The sequence below is a fragment of the Xyrauchen texanus genome, chromosome 42 (genome assembly GCF_025860055.1).
Source record: "Xyrauchen texanus isolate HMW12.3.18 chromosome 42, RBS_HiC_50CHRs, whole genome shotgun sequence".
In the NCBI taxonomy this organism is placed as follows: Eukaryota; Metazoa; Chordata; class Actinopteri; order Cypriniformes; family Catostomidae; genus Xyrauchen; species Xyrauchen texanus.
The window spans coordinates 3902031-3921132 of NC_068317.1; the positions used below are offsets into that span (position 1 = coordinate 3902031).

Consider the following 19102-nt stretch of genomic DNA (forward strand, 5'->3'; position numbering starts at 1 on the left):
TCAGCGCATGGCAAGATTGGAATGGGTCCCCTAGTGTCGCTTCTCCGACACAACGTGGAGAGAGCGACAGAAGGGGAACGTTTGGTTACGTATGTAACCTCCGTTCCCCGAGGGAGGGAACGACACGTTGTGTCTTTCCTCTGCCATGTCGCTGAACCGAGCCACTGTTGTGGCCGGACCATTTCCGGCTCCTCAGAAAAATCCTGACTAAACTTCCGTATTTGCCCCGCTTAAATACCCGTATGCGGGGGCGGGTTATGCAAATACTGACTGCCAACTCTCATTGGCCCTTTTCAATAGGTCAGAGGTGAATATCGGCGCTCAAGAGAGACCCCTAGTGTCGCTTCTCCGACACAACGTGTCGTTCCCTCCCTCGGGGAACAGAGGTTACATACGTAACCAAACGTTTACTATAGAAAGTATGAAATTGCAAAATGTTTACTCTGATTCTTCTATTTTATACTCAAATTGAAGTTTCACAATTTTGCAGTTCATTTTTATTAACTGCAAAAGCTGACATTTCAAATCTATTTTAAAATGCTAACTTTGACAAATAATAGTTTGATAATGTCTAAATACATGTCCAAATGCATAACTTGCGATAAAATATTAAATTAGGTGAAAATAAGGTACAAATAGCATAAAATCCCAAAAGAAGTGCATCATTTTATTGTTATTACTTCTGGGAAGAAGAAATGGTATCGTTATCATCATCATCATCATCCAAAAAAAAGGACAACTTTGCTCTTTCCAGTCAAAAGACCAGGAGGACCAAAGGTAGGCACAGTTATGAAAACCATAGGATGGTTAAAGCATCATGAAAAACTAACACTTTGTTACCCAAGATAGACAGTGACAATAAGAACATGCATCTATATTTAATCTTAAAAGAGCTGTTTTTTTTTGTTTTTTGTTTTATTAGGAAATTAAGAATAGGGATTAGATTATTTTACAGCATTGAGTGTCTTGGTATGTACGATTTGTACCTCGTAATTATTCATGAGAAGGTGTGTACTTAACCTACGATGGGCAATTTTTCTGCCATGCTGAAGCATAAAGTGCATTTGCAATGAGTAAAAGCACCAATTTATCCTTTAGGGTTGTGGCTGGGTTGAGGTCAATTCCTCTTCCTGTTTCTGCCGGTGCTTTCGAGTCTGTGTTTGAAGCCTGCTTAGCATTGTTTATATTTCTATTTTCTGCATTTAATCTTTAATCTCTTCCATTTTTTCACATGCATTGTTTTCCACCTTTATACTTTTTAACGCAATACAACTATGTGCATTTTACCGCACAGACCCGCCTTTCTACTTTAATCAAGATTGCTATTCATGTCGATGTCAGACACTGTAATATACTCTGGCCCCCTTCTTGCTCATCATGGTGACGAGGTTTATAGTAGATTAGTGTCACTGAATGGCTGGATGTCTGAGTGGTGTCTGGAGAATAACATAGACAATTGGGAGAGTTTTTGGGGTTGACCTGACCTGCTAAAGAGAGAAGGACTCCATTTCTCCAGGGAAGGTGCCACTCTACTGTCTAGTAATGTGGCTTAATAGTGATAGTATCTGACTAACTGGGGCCCAGGTCAGGAAGCAGACAACTGTTTAATCTGAACGTCTGCTAGCTGCCTTGAGATGTAACACAGGTCACATGAACTACAACACATAGACAATTAATCACCATGTCATATACATATATAGTCTGTTCCCCAAACTACCAAACACAAAATATTTACAAGTCACAAGTCGTTTAGATTTTTTTTTAATTGTCAAACAAATTTAGATTTGCTCTGTTTGACTGAAACCTGAAATAAAACAGATACATTTATTAGTTTAAATGAGTCTACTCCCTCAGGTTATTGTTATAAACATGAGCCTCGTCTGAAAGGTCAAGGATGTGTTGCTACAATTTACAGTGATATTTTGATTGTTACTCAAATGTCAGTATATAAATGTAATTCTTTTGAACTGATAATGCTTAGATATAAATAAAAAATCTTTGTCGCCTTTTGTTCTTGCAACATTATATAGACTACCAGGGCCATATTCTGAATTTCTTCGACAATTTGCTGATTTTCAGTCAGATCTAGTATTTGCTGTGGATATAGCTTTAATCGGCTGTGACTTCAACATCCACATAGATAATGAAAACTATTCTTTGGGATTAGCATTTATCAATATTCTCAACTCATCGCCAAAATAATATGCCATATCTACTTTTGTCATATGGAATTGATGTTGATAATATAGAAATTCTGCTGCAGAGCGATATCTCAGATCATTACCTCGTCTCTTGTATGCTGCACTTAACAAAGGTCACTCAATCTACGCAAAGTAATTGTTCAGGTAGAAATATTCTTTCAACTACTAAATATAGCTTCAGTAATAATCTCACAGATTTGTCTCAAATAGTCAGTATGTCAAAAAGTTAAGAAGAACTTGATATTGTCACAGAAACTATGGATACAGTCTTCTCTAGTACTCCTGATAGTGTCACCCCCCTTCGATTAAAGAAAGTTAAAGAGAAAAAGCCTGCATGATGGTACAATGATCACACTCATGCCCTCAAGAGAGCAGCTCAGAAAATGAGCGTAAGTGGAAGAATACAAAATAAGAGGTATTTTGTGGTACGTGGAAGGATAGTGTCTCTACCTACAAACAGGCTGTAAAAACTGCCAGGTCTGCATATTTGAGCAAACTCATAGAAAATAACCACAACAATCATAGTTTATCATCAGAAAATACATTGGAATTACGCATCCGTCTGCCACAGCACCTCAGAAGACTAAAATTATTCCCTACAAACAACTTCAATCCTTCACTCTAATAGGTCAGGAAGAGCTAACAAAAATTATCAAAACATCCAAATGAACAACATGTTTGTTAGACCCAATACAGACTAAACTCTTAAAAAGGTGTTTAATGTAATCTCAGAACCTCACCTTAATATTAACTCCTCATTATCCTTAGGGAATATCCCAAGAAACTTTAAACTTGCAGTTATCAAACCGTTTATTAGGAAACCACAACATGATCTAGGAGAACTAGCTAATTATAGACCGATTTCAAATCTCCCATTTATGTAGAAAATTCTAGAAAAGGTGGTGTCCTCCCAACTATGTTCATTTTTACAGAGAAATTGTATATATATGAAGAATTTCTGTCAGAATTTTGGCCCCATTACAGTACAGAGACTGCACTTATCAGAGTTACAAATGACTTGCTCTTATTATCGGATTACGGCTGCATTTCTCTTCTAGTGCTCTTAGATCTTAGTGCTGCCTTCGACCCCATAGATCATGACATTCTCTTGGATAGGCTTATGTTGGCATTTGTGGATGCTCTCTGACCACTTCCACTTTGTCTGTGCTAATGAGGAACTGTCAGATCAAATTAAAGTATGGAGTGCCACAGGGATCAGTTTTAGGGCCTCTGATTTTCTCTTTACCTTCTATCATCATATAATCCATCTCACTCACTACAATCTCAAAACTCCAGCCTATTAATAAAACCGAGAATATCAAAATCCACAATAGCAGGGAGATCCTTTTCATATTTTGCTCCTAAACTATGGAATAGTCTTTCTATCAATGTTCAGAACTCAGATGCACTCTCTCAATTTAAGCCTAGACTTAAGTCTTATCTATTCTATTTCTTTCCCTGTCTATATATCCCGAGGTTACCAGAGCCTGCCAGATCCATCTCCGGTCCTGCCTGATGTCCGACTGAATGATGATGACCAACTGCAGCATGTGCCAACCTGACTTCACTTCAGTCTACTAAGACAGACTTCATAGAGGATGAATTGATGCAAACTCAAAGACATGGGATTCTTCATGAGCCACTGTCTGAAGCATGAGCTCAGGATGGAGTTTACCAAAATTACCTGCCATTAGCTTCCAGCCAGACAGTGATGCTCCTCACTGAATGATAAATTTGGGGTCACTTGACTGAAATGTTTCTCATGATCTTAAAAATCTTTTGATCTGAAGGCGTATGCTTAAATGTTTGAAATAGTTTTGTAGACTAAAATATAATTGTATCAATATATTAATATATTTAAAAACGTTTTTTAAAATGGATGACTTGGACCAAATAATACATTCCCAGAATTGAATGGAACTCCTTCAATATTGTTTAAACAGCATCTCAGGGTGAAACCTCAAGAAGCTGTTTGAGAAAATGTCAAGAGTACATGCAAAGGGAGACTATTTTGAAGATGCTAAAATATAACACAATTTTGATTTATTTTGGATTTTGTTTAGTTAAAACATAATTCCCATAGTTCCATATATATTAGTCCATAGTTTTGATGACTTTACAATTATCCTTAAATATGAAAAACAATAATAATAAAGAATGAGTTAGTGACCCTAAACTTTTGACTGGTAGTGTTTATAAACGTTATCAAAAGAGGAACAACACCTCCAAAAAATAACTATATAGAAAATGAATTAACCACTAACATTGTAACGTATGACCTTGTCCTGTTTTTCTGTTTCCCCTTTGTCTTCCATTTTGATACTTTCGTCACTCCATAGTTTTCACTTTTGAACCTTCTGTACCTCCATAGTCTTGTTAGCCATCGTGTTCATTGTTCATTGTTCTCACCTGTCCTCGTTAGTTTCTCATTGGTTTCTGTTCATCACCTTATCATGTTATTTTGAGTTCTGTTTGTTCATTGGTCCCTTCTTGTATTTATACCCTGCCTTTTCGTTCAGTCACTGTCGATCGTTGTTTGTTGTTATGAATGTTAGTTTATGTTGTAAGCCTGCTCTGTGTTTCCTGCCCTTGTGCTCTGTTCATGTTTATTTCCCCATCGCGGGTGTTCCTTTGTGTTTGTTTAATTAATAAATATACTGCGTTTGGATCCTCGACCTTGTCTCCCTCGTTGTCCCTGCTAATTCGTAACAAACATAAGCCTTCATTGGCCAAAATCAAAGAATAATACATGTGAATTTCCTCAGATAATTCAGAATAACTTCAAGGACTTCAACACTAAAAATTATAATTTTGTTTAACCATTGACCCACAACACTTAGTTAGTTTATTAATTATAACCATGAATGGTTCTAAACATACAGTAAATAACTAGTATTAGCATTATATTCATTTTATGTTATAGTGTAATTTCCTGTACAGCTGCTTTGAAACAATGCCTGTTGTGAAAAGCGCTATATAAACAAATTTGAATTGACAAATTTGCACTGCTGAAATGTTGGTTTGCAACATGTGTTTTTGCAGAAGGGTGTCTAGAATTATGGACAGATGTACAAGAGCTTATTTAAAACACTTGAAACATTATTTTCGTAGCAATGTGGGTGCAAATACAAACAGCTCTGCATTTATTTGTGCACAAATTGATTTAGCTTAATTTAAAACAGAAACCAAATGCCCTGTGTGTATTTATGGATTATTTTCAACACTTTCAATGCAATGTATCAACTTCGGAAGCTCCATGCACACATGGCTAGATCTTACATAGGCTTTATAGATATAAGGGAATTAAATCCCTTATACTATATCTAGAGAGCATATTGTATATACAGATATTGAGAACATATACAGTACAGATACATATTTTCAATGGAAAAGAGCTCGGACGCTCTTGTAAAATCAGTAAATTACACACTAGTAATTGCTGTTGGCTGATTAATCAGGAATGCAATCATGTAATCCATTAAAACTGTGACTGTAATAAGATTATGCACTTTTAAAATGCAATGATATCCAATTACAAGTACTCTGGTTTTGTAATCTGATTACTGCAATCCATATTGCATGTAATCTGTTACTACCCAGCACTGAAATTAACATGTAAGTCATTAAGAGATTTTCAAAATGTCGTTTTTAAATTTCTTAAAAAGAATAAAGTTCACAAAACATACATAGCACACCCAAGGCTGCAGTTATCTACAAAAAAATATTTGAATGGAGTCATTCATTAAGCACTCTTGGGTACATTCAATGGTTTGGGCTAATTGCATTGCAGAAATTTGAGGAGATGAAAGACAAGAAAGGAATTTCAAATGAGTGATCTGCTTGCAAGCCCTATTATAAATACATACACAAAGAAACTAGGACGTTCACAGCTGTTAAGAGATTTAATGAAAGCTTTTTACTGTAAAATAATGCTTTTGATTTTGTTTGTATATCAGTGTGAAGCTTTCCACTAAGGAAGACACAGGAACCAGCGTCGGCTTCAAGGTAAGATTTTTTAATTATACACTTTCTGTTCGATACACAATCGTATAACACACGTTCTTTTAGTTGCTACTCTGGGTGTAGGCACTCTCTCTCCCGAGGCTCTGTGGCTGCTGCTCTTTTATGCCGCTTTCCTCATGCTTACTGCAATTAGACACAGGTGTTAGACATAATTTAGCTCAGGTGTAAGCGCCCTTACCGCTTTTCTCTCCCGGACGGGCGCTTGACCACGCCCCCGCTGCCACATACCCCCCACTGCCCGACTCAGGCCGGGGCGTCATCCGGCCTGCCTACCACTCCCCCCCATTTCTGGAGAGGAAGTCAGCGGTAGCCATCTGCACCCCCGGTCTGTGGATCACCTTGAATTTAAAAGGCTGGAGAGCCAGATACCAACGGGTGATCCGGGCGTTAGTATCCTTCATGCGGTGAAGCCACTGGAGTGGGGCGTGGTCCGAACAGAGGGTGAAGGCCCGCCCCAGCAGGTAGTAACGGAGTGTGAGGACCGCCCACTTGATGGCCAGACACTCCTTCTCCACGGAGAAGGAGGAGAGCTTCCAGCTGATGTACAGCACCGGGCGCTCCTCCCCCTCCACCACCTGCGATAGTACGGCCCCCAGCCCTCTGTCTGAAGCGTCTGTCTGCAACACAAAAGGGAGAGAGAAGTCAGGTGCATGCAAAAGCGGCCCCCCACAAAGTGCAGCTTTAATCTGTGTAAACGCCTGTTGGCACTGCTCTGACCATTGGACCGGATCTGGAGCCCCCTTTTTAGTGAGGTCAGTCAGCGGGCTGGTGACATCCGAATAATTAGGCACAAATCTTCTGTAATAGCCAGCCAGCCCCAGGAACAGCCTCACCCTCTTTTTGGTCTTGGGTCTGGGGCAAGTCGCAATCGCCGCGGTCTTGTCAATTTGGGGACGCACCTGGCCATGACCCAAGTGGAACCCCAGATACCGTACCTCCACACGCCCAACCGCGCACTTTTTCGGGTTTGCAGTGAGCCCCGCCCGCCGCAGCGATCTCAAGACGGCCCTTAGATGTTGCATGTGCCGCTGCCAATCATTGCTATAAATGATGATATCGTCTAGATAGGCAGCGGCGTAAGCAGTATGCGGTCTGAGGATCCTATCCATGAGACGCTGAAACGTGGCTGGTGCCCTGAACAAACCGAAAGCGTCACGAATTGGTGTAATCCGAACGGCGTGGTGAAGGCCGTTTTTTCACGGGATATTGGCGTCAAGGGGATCTGCCAATAACCCCTCGTTAGATCCAAGGTCGAATAAAATCGAGCCGTACCTAACCGATCGAGCAGTTCATCAACACGGGGCATTGGGTACGCGTCAAATTTAGACACCGCGTTGACTTTCCTATAATCCACACAGAAACGTACAAACCCATCGCTCTTGGGAACAAGGACGACCGGGCTGGACCAATCGCTGTGGGACTCTTCTATTACTCCCATCTCAAGCATCGCGTCCAATTCTTCTCGAACTACTTTCTTTTTGTGTTCGGGCAAGCGATAGGGGAGGCAACGTACCACCACGCCCGGCTCGGTCTCGATATGGTGATGTATGATGTTTGTGCGGCCCGGTAGAGGAGAAAACACGTCTGCAAACTCCTTTTGTAATTCGGAAACCTCTGCGAGTTGGCGCGGTGAGAGGTGGTCTCCACAAGGAACCGGGGTGTTGAGATTGCGGGCTTTGTTTACCTCCGGTCCGAGCTCCGCCCTCTCCGGAACTACCGTTGCCAACGTCACAGAGGCCGCCTCTTCTCTCCACAATTTCAGGAGGTTGAGGTGATATATTTGACACGCGCCCCCTCTATCGGTATGTTTAACCTCATAATGGAGATCCCCTACTCGTCGTGTGACCTCAAAGGGTCCTTGCCACTTGGCGAGTAATTTAGAGCTCGATGTTGGGAGTAATACAAGCACTTTATCTCCCGGTGCCAATTCCCGTAGCTGAGGCTTGCGGGACCTCTCGTACTGCGAATAACAGAGGGTCCAGCCACTTATCCCAATTTCTAGCGTCTTCGTGTACGAATTTACGAATCATATTTTTGAGCGTGCGGCACGGTGGTGCAGCGGTTAGCACTGTTGCCTCACAGCAAGAAGGTCGTGGGTTCAAACCCTGGTTGCCCTGGCCTTTCTGTGTGGAGTTTGCATGTTCTCCCTGTGTCTGCGTGGGTTCTCTCCGGGTACTCCGGCTTCCTCCCACCATCCAAAAGACATGCAGGCTAGGTTAATTGGTGTCTCCAAAAAAAATTGCCCTAGGTGTGGATGTGGATGTGGAGGTGAGTGTGAGTGTGAGTGTATGTCTGTCTATGTGTGGCCCTGCGATGGACTGGCGACCTGTCCAGGGTGTCCCCCGCCTTTCGCCCAATGCTAGCTGGGATAGGCTCCAGCCCCCCGCGACCCTGTACACAGGATAAGCGGTTGACGATGGATGGATGGATGGATGGATATTTTTGAGCGTCTTATTAAATCGTTCCACCAGTCCATCTGTCTGAGGATGGTAGACGCTAGTGCGAATCGACTTAATGCCCAAGAGTTCGTAAAGTTCGCGAAGTGTTCATGACATAAAAGTAGTGCCTTGATCGGTGAGGATTTCTTTCGGAATCCCCACCCGGGAGATTATTTTGAAGAGTGCCCCTGCAACACTACGTGCTGAGATGTTGCTCAAAGGCACTGCTTCCGGATATCGCGTTGCATAGTCCATCAGGACTAACACAAAGCGATGTCCGCGTGCCGTCCGTTCTAATGGCCCGACGAGGTCCATTCCAATTCTTTCGAAGGGAACCTTGATCAATGGAAGGGGGCGCAAAGGCGCTTTTGGGGTGGCCGGTGGGTTCACGAGCTGACATTCGCGGCACGCCGCGCACCACCTGCGGACGTCGCCGCCAATGCCCGGCCAATAGAAACGGGCTATTAGACGGAGAAGTGTCTTTCTTTCCCCTAGGTGACCGGCCATAGGATTATAGTGAGCCGCCTGGAAAACCATTTCCCGGCGGCTCCGTGGAATCAATAATTGTGTCACTTCCTCCTTTGTTTGAGCATCCTGCGTCACTCTGTACAACCGATCTTTAATAAGCGAAAAATATGGATATGAAACGGCGACACCCGGCCGGAGTTGTTGACCATTGATTACTCTCACTTGGTCAAAAGCGTGCTTAAGGGTTTCATCCCGCGACTGCTCCAAGGGGAAGTCCCCCTCCGGGAATTCCCTGAGAGGAGGGGCGACAACCTCGCCCCTTCCCTCGTCATTCGGAGCAGCCGAGGACGGCCCCGGCTCCGCCTCCCCTGCCAAAGCATCGCACATCACACATCTCTTCATTTTCATGCAGGACCCATCCGCACAAACTCCCTCCAATAAATTTCTACAATTCGGCCAATCAGTTCCCAAAATTAGCGGATGGGTGAGGCGGGAACTAACCGCTGCCTCCACACTATGTTTTTCTCCCCGGAATTTGATCGCCAAAGTCACCATGGGATACTTGTGAACATCCCCATGCACACACCTCACCTCATCCGTTTAGCTGAGCCCAAAGCCCCGGGTTGAACCAAGCGTTGGTGGATGGTGGTCTGGTTACAGCCGGTATCCAACAATGCTTGGTATGTACCCCCCTGGATCCTTACCGGAATACGGTACGCTCCAGCCCGATCGGGGGCAGCCTGCGGGACATCGGAGACCCGCACCACCATCCCTATTTCCATCAGCAGACACTGATCCCGGAAGTGGTCCGGGTCTCCGCACCCGTGCTGGCGGGCGCCCCCACCTGAGGAGGAGAGCGGCTGAAGGACGGGGAAGGGGTAGGCGGGTTCTCCCACAGCCGGGAAGTTGCTCTCATGAATCCTCCGCGCCTGCGGTGGGCAGGAACGGACCCTGGGGAGAGAGCAGCGCGAGAGGGAAGAGGGGAGGGGAGAAAAACAGGGGAAGACACAGGGGAAGGGGAGAGAGAGAGAAAGGGCTCATCCGCCCTTGGAATCGCCGCCATGTGGACCTCCGCGAGTCGTACGGCTTCCTCCAGCGACGCCGGGCGGTGGCACTGGACCCACTCCGCCGTTCTCCGGGGCAAGCGCTGGACAAACTGCTCCAGTACCACCTGATCGACGAGCTCCTCGACGTCGCGGTCCCCCGCAAGCAGCCACCTCCGACAGGCATCATGGAGCCGCTGGGCGAACGCAAACGGGCGGTCGGACTTATCCAGTTTCAAGGCCCGGAAGAGCTGGCGACTTTCTTCCGGGCTCCGACCAACCCGTTGCAGGATGGCTCTCCTCAAGTCGGTATAAGCCAGGAGGCTTGTTGCCGGAAGTTGTTGTGCCGCGAGCTGTGCTTCCCCGGACAAGAGAGGGACGAGGCGGGCTGCCCACTGGTCATGCGGCCAACCCCAAATTCCCGCCGTGCGCTCAAAGAGGTCCAGGAACGCCTCTGGATCATCTGCCGGCCCCATCTTCTGTACCGTGGGTGGGGGCAGTGTGGCGCGGGTGTCCGGGGTCGCGGCTGCGTCTGGAGCGGCCTCCTGGCTGAGGAGGCTCCGGATAGCAAGCTGGTCCTCTGCTTGAGCCCGCATTATCTCAAAGAACCGACGATCCTGGTCCTGTCGGAGCTCAAGCAGAGACTGTTGGTGGCTCTGATGGAGAGTAGCGAGGGACTGGAGGACTTCCGCCAGCTGGGAGGACTCTATGGGGCAACTCTGTTCCATAATTTGCAGAACATTTTTCAGCTAATTCCCGGGTTTCGGCACCAGTGTGAAGCTTTCCACTAAGGAAGACACGGGAACCAGCGTCGGCTTCAAGGTAAGATTTTTTAATTATACACTTTCTGTTCGATACACAATCGTATAACACACGTTCTTTTAGTTGCTACTCTGGGTGTAGGCACTCTCTCCCGAGGCTCTGTGGCTGCTGCTCTTTTATGCCGCTCTCCTCATGCTTACTGCAATTAGACACAGGTGTTAGACATAATTTAGCTCAGGTGTAAGCGCCCTTACCGCTTTTCTCTCCCGGACGGGTGCTTGACCACGCCCCCGCTGCCACAATCAGTAACTGTTTGTGCATGATAGAAAAATAAAACTGCATCAGTGTTATGCATGCTGAAGCAATTGGTATGAAAAAAAAACTTCTAACTTGCATTTTGATGATGAAGCTTATCAGAAGAAAATGGAAGAGTCCAATTTGGGATTATTTTGAGTAAGATGCAGTTTGTGATAAAGTGTCATTCACAGGCAGATGGAACATTTTGTTTGGTGCTGTAGTGTTTGTACACAGCCTTTAGATAAGTTCAACAGCCCAGAGTGGAACCAGCTCTATTGAACATCCTTTTATAGGATACAACATCCATGACCTCTGTATGAACACTGCAGAGCAATGCCTGTGTGTGAATTCTGCTCTTATATTACATGCATGACACCGCAGTGCACACGCATGTAATACAAGACATGAAAACTAAAGCTTTGAAATGAAAACCTTACTAAAAGTATTTTTAAATAGATAAAACTATACATGTACCATAACAACTGATCTGAATCGAACCTGTCTAAATACTATACTCATAAAATCATACAAAAGGAAATAAAATAAAAAACTAGTGAAATTCTCAAAACTATAATCAATGTACAGGATCACTATAAGGGGTTAAAGGGGTCATGAAATTTTGTTTTTTAGAGTTTCGTTATCTTCTCTGAGTTCCAATGATGATGTAAAGTTTTTTCTCACCAAAACAGTCATCATTTTGTAATATATGATCATTTTCCTCCCTTTCTCTGATTATCTTTCTGAAAAGCTCGAGTTTTTCCTCAGCTCCTCCTTTAAACTTCAATGTAAATGGCCTCTGTTATGATTTGCTAACGGTGTTCTGCACCTAAAATTCAGCCATTTTTGAAACTCAATCGGAAGAGCATAAACAAGCACTAAAACATTAATAGAAAAGTACATTTCACAGTTTACACAACTCAAATCCAACACATTGCATCTGAATATATTACACTATTCATCTGAAGCACAACTGTTAACACGCTGGACGCTATAAACAATGATGCTGTCTACCATGGAAGTGTCTGTTGCGGCGCATCACTCCAACCGTAATTAGGAAGTGTTCCATTCCATTTTGCGCTGGTGCTACTACTGCCAACAACACAAAGACACGTTTCAGAAAGTTTGTGTCGACGTGCCCGGTGTAGACAGACTCAAGCCGTTGCGTCGCTTCAGCGGACGTGCCCCGTGTACACAGCATATCAGCATCATAAACAATCATGACATTTTAAATATTAATAAACAGATTTATTTATTTATTTATATATATATTTTTAAACTGCCCCATATCCTTCAGTGACAATCCCTTGGCAAACTCGTTTTATGACTGCTTCACAAGACGCACACATCAGCTGCACTGAGGTGCACATCACCGTAAACAAATCAAAACGGTCAAAGACGTCCATCTAGTGCACATTTTCATGCACCAACAATTAAAAATAGCTCTGATAGGCGAAAGAACAGTTTGTTGAGCAGTTTAAGCAACAAAACAACAGGAGCCACAGCAGCTGATGAAACGCATCTTCTCTTCAGAGTTGTAACTTGACACTGCGTCTTTAAAAAACATGCCAGAGAGATGACAACAGTCAAAGACATCTGTGTAGTAAATGTTTGTATAGCAAAATCATTCAAAATAGTCCAGATGTGTCCCCTTTCGTGCTCAGCAGTTAGGCCACATACAGTAGGCCTTTTGTCCATCTCTCTGTCTCTGTTTACGAGCCAAGTGAGCACCAGTGGGCGGGGCCATGGGTGCGATGATTTTAAAATAGGTGTTGACGATTTTGCTTCAAGGCCGTCTTGAATTAATGAGTACCCCAAATGAAGTCACGGAAGTAGAGAATGGAGCATTTTGGCAGCTTGGTTTCAATAAATGCTTTTATTGCAATGGGGATTAAGTTTTGAGCACTGGAATTTACAGTTTGTTTTTATAGTAGAATGACCTCTTATATGTCAAAATATGACATGACCACTTTAAGTGAGGTTAGAGCTCATGTGTCAGCTTTAAGTGCATGTCATAGCAAGATGTTTAAACGTTCAGAAAAGCAATTTATCAAGTCATTTTACAAGTGCTTTAAAGTTCATTTTAAAAACTGCAGAGTCACTAAACTGTACGAGAAAGCTTTTGCTCTTTAATGAGCATCTGCGATGAAGCTTTCACAAGGATCTCTCATGATGCAGACAACCACACAACGCTTCTGATTGTAAACACGATAACCGTTCTTCAGAAGTTCTGCCATGATGATTCAATGAATAAGAAGACCACAATAGCATTCAAGCCCTCCAGATTGCCTTCAAAACCAATCAGCTGCTGCAGAAACAAGCCCTCCATAAGAGACACAGAGCGAATGATATAACTGATGCACTTGTTAACTTGTAAATAGAAACTTGACTGCTGAACAAAACAGGGTGCTTTCTGACTACACATCAGCTATTTGTCGTCATTTTGTTCTCAAATTCTCCTAGTAAACTGCTCTCCTCTCTGTTAAATGGGTTTGAGTCATAACCAATTATTACAACTCTTGTATCTAATTGCCACGGAAGGAGGGGAGAGATAGAAAGAGCCAGTCAAAGAGAAATAGCAGGAGAAAGGGAGAGATGTTTACCTTTACAGTTGAGCAGGAAGTAGTCCATATTATGACTGAAAGAGCCACGGACATACCCACAGCTGTCAGTGAAATCACAGGAGAGACATCGGCGGTTAAAGGTGCCCACCGTGTCTGCGCTGGAATGACAACAGGCACATCAACACTGTCAGCAAGAGCACGCCTGTGACATCAGCAGCCAAACTTCACAAAACACAAATACTGTATGTACCTGTAGAGGTGCCTTCGTTTAGGGTCATCCTCGGTGCTCAGGAAATATCTATTCAGTCAAAAAACACAATATAAAAACGTCACCAATTAACAGTGTGTGTTCACTCCACATTCATCTTGGCAATGCAGCAATTTTTTTAAAGCATGCTCTATTTTTAAGAACAGCTTCTATTTGTTCAACAAGCTTATGTTTTAATAAAATATGTCAAATCACCAACAATGACAAGAATATTAGCTAAAAACTACTTTTCAGGCTGGTGCAGCTAATTTGCATATGCATTCTAATGCAAAACAACCAGGTGATGCTTTAATAAATATACCTATTGGTTCTTTGAACTGAAAGGTGAAAAGTATTTCAACGGCATACTGAGCGTTGCATTTTCTCCCATTCATTTAGCTGCTAGTGATCAGTCAGATATTATATCCAGCTCATAGCACTCATTCTTTTAAGGCACAGTGCTTCTTGATAACATCTGAATCATGTACAATATTGCTTGAGGTTACTAACTGATTTAATTGTTATTCTAAACAATTCTGTGCTTTACAAAACAGAAGAATAAACTGCATTACCTCAAATGACATTACAACTTGACATAAAGACACCTCTAAAATAATAAGTAAATGAATTGTGATAATTAAGTTTGGTTTGATCCAAAGTTCATGCATGTAGACTTCGCTCACATTAACTGGCTGTCCTCGTCATATGCCAGCACTTGTGTGACGTCCCAATCTCCTGATGTGATGGACTGTAGAGTATCTGTACTGCTGTTGGGCTGCATGGAAAAAACATATTACATACACATTAGTTATCCTGAAGAATCTGACATCAATGTTATTCAATACTGTAAACAATTGTTCATCAATATTAAGAAACTGTGAGTAATTACATCTAGAGATGTTAAAGTAATTTTGAAGAATCCACTTGAGAACAGACTGAAACAGCTGAGCATTTGAAAAACTATTTTCCATGTAAATTAAACTCTGGGCACTGTAAAAACCTGATTAGTTGACTTCTGCAAAGTAATTGAAAATAAGGTAAAGGAACTCATCTGAATTAAGCTAGAAGTTAATTAGGCTTAGTCTACAATCTCAACTTTTATTATGCTTTTTTTTATTTTTATAAAATGAACCACTTTGCTTTGTAGTACTGAGAAGTTTGTGTTAAGTTTATATTTTCATCAAGTATTGTTTATTCAAACAATGTCAACATTACAATAAACATAAACAGGAAAGAACATACTGTGTTCACTGATAGTGTTGTTTATTTTTATGCTCTCCCTTTGAGAGTTCACTGCAAACTTGCCTCAAATTCGCCACAGATCATTTTCACATGCAAATGAGCTTTGCAGCAAACATGTGGCAAATTGTCCATTGTTACCAAAGATTTGCCAGAGGTTCACCAGTACCAGTGAAGAGCTGCAAACTTCTGGCAAACATTTGCTGCAAATCACAAGCTCATTTGTATGTTAAATGATCAAGCGGCAAATTTGCGGCTAGTTTCAATTTTTGGTAAGGAGCTGTCTGCATTGTTTTAGCACCGGATTTCAGGGTTTTTGTACAGTGACCCAGAGGTGCACAACACAATGTAATTGGCAAAGAAAATAAAAACAACAGAAATAACTCGCAGCACAACAAAATTCAGCCACAACACAATGTACATAAGTCACATCACAACAAAATTAAAGGGGTTATGACATGAGGAATACAATTTTCCTTGATCTTTTGACATAAGATGTAATTGTACTATAAAAACATAGTGTAAGTTTCAGAACTCAAAACTTCCTCGTTAATAGAAAAAGAGCATTTATTTAAACCAAGCTCTAGAAACAGATCGTTTGGAATTTGTGGAACTTGTGACCTCACAAGGACCAAATACATCTGCATTATGACTGCCTCCAGCAAAAATCAATGCCTATTTTTAGTCATTGCACTATTGGCTCCGCTCACACAGTCAGTCAGAGTTAAAGAGGACAGAAGGCCTGTCATGGAAGATTCATCCAAAGGAGATTTACACAGGACACTATCATGTGCCTATCTAGATTTAAATGTTTTTCTACATGAATCAGCATTAGATGAATGGCGTTGACCATTATCATACATCTTACGCCGCTTTTAAAAGACGCCATGTCAAGTTATTGCTCTAAAAAGGAGACCAACATTGCGTTTCATCTTGCTGTCTGTTTACTCTTGCTGTTGTGCTGTTTTGAAGGTGTCCTGGACCAGTTTTGCACCCATCTGTGCTTTTGTACACATGCACTATATGGATGTCTTTGATCTTTTTGATGCATTTCCTGCGATGTGCACCACATTTTAAGAGTGGTGCAATCGCAACTTCTTAAATTCTGCTGCTGCCAATGACTGGGAGAAGCACCCAACAACAGCGTGGATTGTATGTGTTTTTGGGCTCATACCAACGAGGATTGCTTGTGAACCAGTCACTGTTATTGAAAGATGGGGCAATTAAAACACAATTGGACCGCAAAAATGCAAATACACAATTTAATTCATGAATATTTCATATGTCATGACTGTTTGATTGTTTATGGTGCAGCTTGAGTAAACATTTTCATATATTCAGGGTGTATGTTATGTGTAAACCCTGAAATGTAGTTTTATAATGTTGTGTCTTGAGATTGCGTTTCAAATATTTCTGTACATTTGAATAATTTTGTCCATTCCTAGTGTTGGGTCAATTACTTCTGAAATGAAATATGCTACTGATTACAACTAAAAACTAAAATTGTAATCAGTAACATTATATTTTTAAATTACATATTTTAGGTATCCTACCCGGATTACTTTTGAATTACATATAGCATTTTTCTATGCAAATCATTTTGTAACAGTAAGAGTATTAAGGACCAATTAACGCTCCTCTCAAATAAACATTAATAAAAAATGAAATCAAACAACAATTGCTCTTTGTCAATCCCTGAAACCTCAAACCATCCATTAAAAATTAACTAATCTGATTACACAAATGCAATTTCATCTAATTACAAGTGCTTGATTTTTGTAATCTGGTTACTTACTCCAGATTACACACAGTCCATTACTACCTAACACGTCCAATCCCTCTTGACACGCGTGTCGCTGAAGCTCGTACCTGTGAGATGGACATGGAGATGTGGAAGAACTTCCCTCTTCCTCCCTGTGGGATCGCTCTAGTGAAGAACAGCCGGAGGCCATCTTTAGAGAACAACAGCTCTTCATTCTGTTAAAGAAATGCAAATCGAAATGATTGTTACTATCAGACGAGCAGTGTGAATTTCTCATCCCATGGTCGTTTCTTTTCATTTAGCTCATTATGAGGGTTTAAATATTTTATAATTACTGAATTATATGACCAGAAGGAGCCATAGAGAATAGTCTGCAGCACTATTTTCAGCAGTATTTCTACAGCACAAAAATATTAAAACCAAAACCACATATACAATATTAGATGCAAATTATTATGATAATGTTGTGCATATGCAATGGTGCGTCTGTGCCTTGAGGACAATAACTGCAGGAGCATTACAATACTTTATTCATGTTATTGCAAAAAATGTCATACCACTCAGGCCACTTTCAGCCTCTAGCGACAAACAGACATGAAAAACTAATCAGGAAAAACAATACCAGCTCAAGCACTGTACTGCAGGGAATGTGATGAAACAAACAACATCAAACATCCTAAACAATTCAACAGCATTACTGTTGACAGTCATTGTCGTGGCACTTCCCATCTTATTTTTTGCCTACTTCTGGGAAATGTTTATACTCACCTGTCTGTGTAGCCAGCCCTCACTTTCATCCTCATGTTTCTGAAACAAATACAAACAATAATATCACATGGCAAGAATATAGTGCATGCGACAATTCTGGTTTATTTCAGTTTAATAAGAAATATTCACACTGAGTAAACTCCATTCTCCACAGACTCTGAGAAAAGTTTCTGAACGAAAGCAAAGTGCACTCCGGTCATTTGTGTGGAATCTAGAATGACAGTTCTGGACACATGACCAAAGGGCTTATATCATATGGGCCGTTCACACTGACAGTCAATTGCTGGGGCAGTGACTGGAAATGATTCATTTTCAAAAACAGTTGTCGATTTGAGACAACATGAGCAAAAGTGCAACAATGCAACAACCAATAGGAGTTTAGACAGTATTGTCCAGTGATCCGTTCAATTGGATACTGTAGTCAAGTAGGAATGCTTACTAGTAATTAACAGTAGAGCAATTTGGCAATCTCTAGTGATTTAATTGCTGTCAGTTTGAATGCACCTTTATTGGTCTGCAAGGTATATTGGCAAAAAGATGGTTTGTGACAGGGCAGATTTTTACAGTCAGATTAAAGTTGTCTTTAGGAATATTGAATTAACTTAATCTTTGCACACACAACTGAGACTTCACAAATCCAAACATACCTTGGTGCAGACACCCGTCGTGGCTTCACAGAGAGTCAGGATAGAGATATTCTGGGCTCTGTTCAACCAGTTCACAGACAGTTTTGTACTTGTGGCCCATTTTACCATTGTCACATAATACTCTCTGTAATACACAGAAAAATGAACCGTTTTGTTTTCCGACAGACATAATGTTTCAAAGACAAAATTGGAATGTCCGTCATTCACAACATTAAACATCCCTTGCATGTTTGTTTATTGAAAATGAACCCTTTGTCAGGACTTGTGAGTACAGTTGGTATTTATATGTGGCCGACCTGAGTTTGAAACATAGCTCGGGTCATTGCCAGATCCCACCACTCCTCTTCTCCCCAATTTTTCCTGTTTCTTTTCTACTGTCTTATTGATTTAAGGTCCATAAAATAAAGTTTTATTTAATCTGTAATAATAATAATAAAATAAATAAATTAAGTTTTAGGTAACTTCGCAATTCAGTATGCATGTATTACAATGATGTCATCACTGTTGGTTACAGTACAACACAACACTACCCTCCCACTTTTCTGCCATCTTGGTTCCAGAAGTTTTTTCCCATTAATTTTTTTTCTATATATGAATTTCATAAAATCCTTTATAAAAGACTTGCAAGTCATGAACTAAACCTACC

At 41.6% G+C, this 19102-nt stretch overlaps 1 protein-coding gene across 3 annotated transcripts in view; it reads right to left on the reverse strand.

Moving 5' to 3' along the window:
* Positions 1-19102, reverse strand: part of dpp6a (dipeptidyl-peptidase 6a) — a 474464-nt gene that overhangs the window by 31445 nt on the left and 423917 nt on the right. For all 3 annotated transcript variants that reach the window (XM_052114879.1, XM_052114878.1, XM_052114877.1), the window contains 6 exons: positions 18457-18580; positions 17810-17848; positions 17149-17256; positions 14724-14815; positions 14044-14091; positions 13833-13951 (listed from right to left, as the gene is read on the reverse strand). In XM_052114879.1, the coding sequence (XP_051970839.1) occupies positions 13833-13951; positions 14044-14091; positions 14724-14815; positions 17149-17256; positions 17810-17848; positions 18457-18580 (530 nt within the window). The remainder of the gene's footprint in view (positions 1-13832; positions 13952-14043; positions 14092-14723; positions 14816-17148; positions 17257-17809; positions 17849-18456; positions 18581-19102) is intronic.